Raw genomic sequence first — 4,905 nt, forward strand, 5'->3', positions numbered from 1 at the left:
ATAAATAAATAAATAAATATATGGGTCAAATAGCAAAAAACATCACGAGAGGCCTCCATGTAATGAGGTAATAGTATACGTAAACGTGTGTAACTAAGTAAGGATAAATAGACAACGAAAACAAACAGAATGAAAGGAAGAAAAAAAAAAAAAAAAGAGCACCAGAATCACAGACATTCATGTCTTCTTTTTATTTTATTTTTATCTTTTCTGCTATTCTCTCCCTCTTTCTTTCTTTCTTTTTTCGTTTTCTTTTCTCTCTTTTTAAAATGATAGCCTTTCTCCCTATCCCTATCACCCTCTCTCTCTTTCTGTGCTTGTATGTCTATACTGATGCCGGTTGAATGATAACACACCAATTCTCCTTATCGTAGTACGACTGTTGCACAACCGCCCCCGCCTCCTCCACCAACTGTTCCAACTCCCCGCTTGCAAACAAGTGATAATACCGTTGATACACCCGCCGGTCCTTATCATGGATCTCGTGCATTTCCCATGGAATGAGTACATCCGCCGCATTATCTCTGGAGCGTTTCTTTGGCTGTTCCTTCGCCCACACACTAATGAGCACACGGCCGTTGGGCTGTACGAGTCGCAGTAATTCTCGCACGGCCGCTACTCGCCCTTCATGAGTAGCGAAGTGATGAATCACGGCAATACTAATAGCAGCATCGAATAAACCACTGCGAAGTGCCGTACGGCGACCATCCGCCCGCAGGAGATCTGTGCGGGCCCTACACGCCGTTGTGAATGTTGTCCTATTGGAATTGGGAGCCAAAGAGGAAGTAGTAGTAATAGTAGTAGTAATAGTAGTAGTAATAGTGGATGGATCCTGTTGTTGTTGTTGTTGTTGTTGTTTTTGGGCCAATCGCAATAGTCCCTCACTGGAGTCAATACCAACAAGATAGCGATAGGCCTCTTCTGTTTCCTCCACGTGATCATTAGAGTTGGCACTACTACTCTCTGTTGGTGGGCGTACACGGTGTTGCTGTGCACATGCAAAGTACTTTCCATTCCCACAACCAACATCCGCCACCAACGCATACTTTGGTAGAGACTCAATAAATGCCTGAACTTTGGGCCACGCTTTATAGCGAGTAGATGAGAAGTGTGCGGCGATGGCATCATACACTTTCAGTACATGTTCGCGTTCCAAGACATCACCTTCAGGCAACGGCGGTGAACTTACGGCCTCATCTTCACAGTTGCTGCTCAACATATATTTTTTTTTCTTTTTTCTTTTTTTCTTTTTGTAGCTTAGTGTTATTCTTAATCTGGGGACACACGCCTTGAAGAGAAAGAAAGAGAGAAAAAAAAAAAAAAAAGAATGGAAAGATTCCCTCCATATTCAATTGATAACTGTAACACTATATGGATGAACCAAACTTTCTCTTATTCTCAGGTATAAAAAATTTTTGATGTCAACATACAAACAAACAGAGAGTGAGTGTGTGTGTGTGTGTGTGTGTGTGTTTAACATAATAAAGAACTTCGATACGTGCACATATACACATTATGTGTATTTGTGTCTCCTGAGATGCCTTAAGGAATCAATAAGAAGACACAATAACAACAATAGCAAAAAAAAAAAACAATAACATAAGGATAGAGAAATTCACATGAGACCTTATTCTCTCATTTACTCTTTCCTCCATTTTCTTCATCTATTTACCAACACGGAGAGATAGATAAATAAATAGATAGATAGAATCATCTCTATTTACCTGTTACCCCCTGTTCCTCGCTTTCCTCTTCATTATCGGTGGATGTGCCCAATGTGCGGGTATCGCGTCTGTTTAACTCTGTCTCTAACCGCTTCATCCTCACACGCACGGCTACACTGTTTCCTCCCACAATCTTCAAAGATCCGACTTCATCAAACCCGCGTTCGTCCTCCACAGAACTGAGAATATCATCCACAATCACCTCCGCAAAGTATCGTACATCCACCTCCGTGAAAAATAGACCAAACAGTCTTTCCAGCAGTCGCTGATGATCACGCTGCAATAGTCCCGGGCGCCAGATGGTAACATGTGTGTTATTCCACACCCGCACAGCATTGCTGTGCAGCAGCATGTCCGCCCGCTGTTGTACATCCGCCTCATTGTGGATCTCATCATCATCATTATTGTTATTATTATTATTATCATTATCACTATCACTAGTACTATTACCGCTATTGTGATGACTGTTCTTTATCTGCTTCTTCGCATATGAGGAGAGTTTACGCCTGTTATCATCTCCATCGCCTTCCTCTTCACCCTCGCCGTCGTGTCGATTGAAGAGTTTGAGCAACTCCACATCACACTCCCCGTGAGCACGGAAGTACGGCAGTGGACTCCACATACTACTTCCCATTACACTCACTTGCGTGAATTGCTGCAGTGTGCCCTCACCCCCTCGCTGTGGTGGTTGTTCAGGCCAAAGTGGAACTGCCGCACTGTGATGATGACCACTATTATTATTATTATTATTATTATTATTATTATTATTATTATTATTATTATTATTATTACTGTTATCATTCCATATATCGGTGGCTGTGTGTAGAGGAGAGTCGTGGGGGAGACGACCACAACAGGCGGCGTATATTTCCCCCCAATGTACACTATCCAACTTCTTGCAATGATTCTCCATTAATATCTCCTCTTCCCAAGTTGGATCTGCATGGACCATACAATTGAAAAGACGGACCATCTTGGCAAATGCAATAGCATATTGATGATCTACAGCATCTACAGCAGCCCGTGTAAAGAATTTCCGGGAACCCAGACAGTTAATAGCTACATGATGACCACTAAAGACAGTTTTGTAGAATGTTGTCTGCAGTAATTCATCGAGAAAGGCCTTCTGTGCATCCGCACTCACAGATGGATCACCCACTACCTTTACATACCCAGTAACACTACCATTAGTAGTACTATTCATACCACTATTACTACTGATACCTCCACTTGTGTTAGTATCGTTATTATTTACACTACTAGAACTACTACCATTCTTGTTCTTGTTCTTGTTATTACTGTTGCCATTCAAGTTACTAAGCATTTTCCCATGAATATCATTACTGTGAGAAGTAGATACACCTTTCATCATCATTTTCTTCTTCTTCCCATTCCTCTCCGAGTCCACATTTCCCACATCGCCTGTTTTGCCTAAATGAACGCCCATGGAAGTTCGAATCTTTTTCCACGTGTTAAGCCACGTTGGAACTTCACTTATAGGCTCACCCGCCCACTGTCCATCACGTAAATAAGACGCCGGTAGACGAGAGGCATCTGCGGCGATTTTATCCCAATCTACTGAAATAACAGAGAGACAACTCAACGCATCACCAGTGTGAATATGTGGAAACTCTTTACGCCAGCGATTGACGGGAATTGGTTTGCGTGAAAGTGCCACAACTCGTGCCACGTCTGGATGTGATACGAGACGAGTAACGAGTTCACTACCGGTACTTCCCGTTGCCCCCGCAATCAGCACAGACAACTGCCTTCCCTTAGATGACATTAAATAAATAAATATATAAATATATATATATATATATATATATATGGTATCTCTTCTTTTTTTCTTTTTCTTTTTCTTCTTGTATGTGATATTGATGCCGCTCTCTGCTCCTATTGCTATCGATATGATCACATGCAGATGTGTAGATATTCGTGTTTTTTGTACCCCAATGAGCAGTGAGAGAGTGGGAAAATAGGGTTAAAAGAAAAAAAAAAAGAAATTAATATTCAAAAATAGTATCAACAGCAACCAAGGGGAGAAGCATCAACTACAGCAGTCCACAATGTTAATACACATGTGTGTACCAACCAAACACACACATGCTTATATATAAATAAACATATATATATAGCATGAGGAGAAACAAAACAACAAAAAAAAAAGACTGCGAATAAGAAAACACATGAGCGCACACAGAATCACATCACAAATAAAAATCCACAAATAAACAGAGACCATTTTTTTTTTTTCTTTTCCTTCTGAGTTGAAGATATTCCAATCCTCATGGTTTTTCCGGCTTCGCTTTCTTTCTCTCTCTCTCTCTCCCCTTCTCTCTACCTTTCTCTCCATACCCACACAAATGAGTTCTTTTCTCGTCGCTACAGACAGACACAAACGTCACTTATGCTAGTAAGCGTATGTATGTATGTATGTATCCTTGTATGTATGTACGTAAAAAGAAGAAAAAAAAAATAAGCGAAAGAACAGAAGTGTGAGGAGAAAAAAAAAAAGTGAGGGGAATGTCTTTCTCTATCTTCTTCTTCTCTCCTTATCTCCCATACAGCATCAGAATCAATTCAGGGAGACGTCCTTTTCGGCGTGTTTGCGCCATGAACGGTGAACAAAAACATAAAAAAAAAAAAAAAAGACAAGATATGAAATTAAAAAAAAAAAAAAGAATCGCATTTGCATTCGAAAAGAAAGAGAAAAAAAAAAAGAAAAGACAAACAAGCAGTAATACGTTAATGATGTACAATTTCTTTTATTGTTGTTTTCTTTCTATTCCTCTTTCTCTCTCTTTGTTTCCTTTTTTTTTTTTTCTTTCTTTCGTTGGTGTAATTTCTCCTAAACCCACGTATACTTGCGTGTGTGGCTGTGGCTCCGCATGTGCGTGTTAGACGAAGCACCACTCTGGATTGTAAATACACAGCAGAAATATGTTCGTTAGCTTTTGACCCACAGTCTTAACAAAATAAAAAAAAAAGAAATGAAGTCAATAAAAGAAGAAGAAAAAGAAAAAAAGGGAATCTGCATGTGCAGATACATGTCTGAATGAATGAATGAATGGATGAATGAATGAATGAATGGATGAGGCAAAGAATTCTTCTTCGTGCCAGTGTAAACAACCGTCACTGGGTTTTTTTTTTCTTTTGTTTCCTTTTTTTTTTTTTTTTT

General features: G+C 39.9%; 2 protein-coding genes across 2 annotated transcripts; both read right to left on the reverse strand.

Moving 5' to 3' along the window:
• Positions 1-325: 325 nt before the first annotated feature.
• TM35_000371980 (tRNA methyltransferase) lies at positions 326-1,219 on the reverse strand (the record flags this gene model as incomplete). Its single annotated transcript, XM_029029498.1, has 1 exon — positions 326-1,219. The coding sequence occupies one exon, from the start codon at positions 1,217-1,219 to the stop codon at positions 326-328; it is 894 nt and encodes a 297-aa protein (XP_028879291.1).
• Positions 1,220-1,716: 497 nt separating this feature from the next.
• TM35_000371990 (uncharacterized protein) lies at positions 1,717-3,510 on the reverse strand (the record flags this gene model as incomplete). Its single annotated transcript, XM_029029499.1, has 1 exon — positions 1,717-3,510. The coding sequence occupies one exon, from the start codon at positions 3,508-3,510 to the stop codon at positions 1,717-1,719; it is 1,794 nt and encodes a 597-aa protein (XP_028879292.1).
• Between the last annotated feature and the right edge of the window lie 1,395 nt (positions 3,511-4,905).

This window comes from Trypanosoma theileri (assembly GCF_002087225.1).
Source record: "Trypanosoma theileri isolate Edinburgh chromosome Unknown TM35_Tth_37_V1, whole genome shotgun sequence".
NCBI classification, from domain to species: domain Eukaryota; phylum Euglenozoa; class Kinetoplastea; order Trypanosomatida; family Trypanosomatidae; genus Trypanosoma; species Trypanosoma theileri.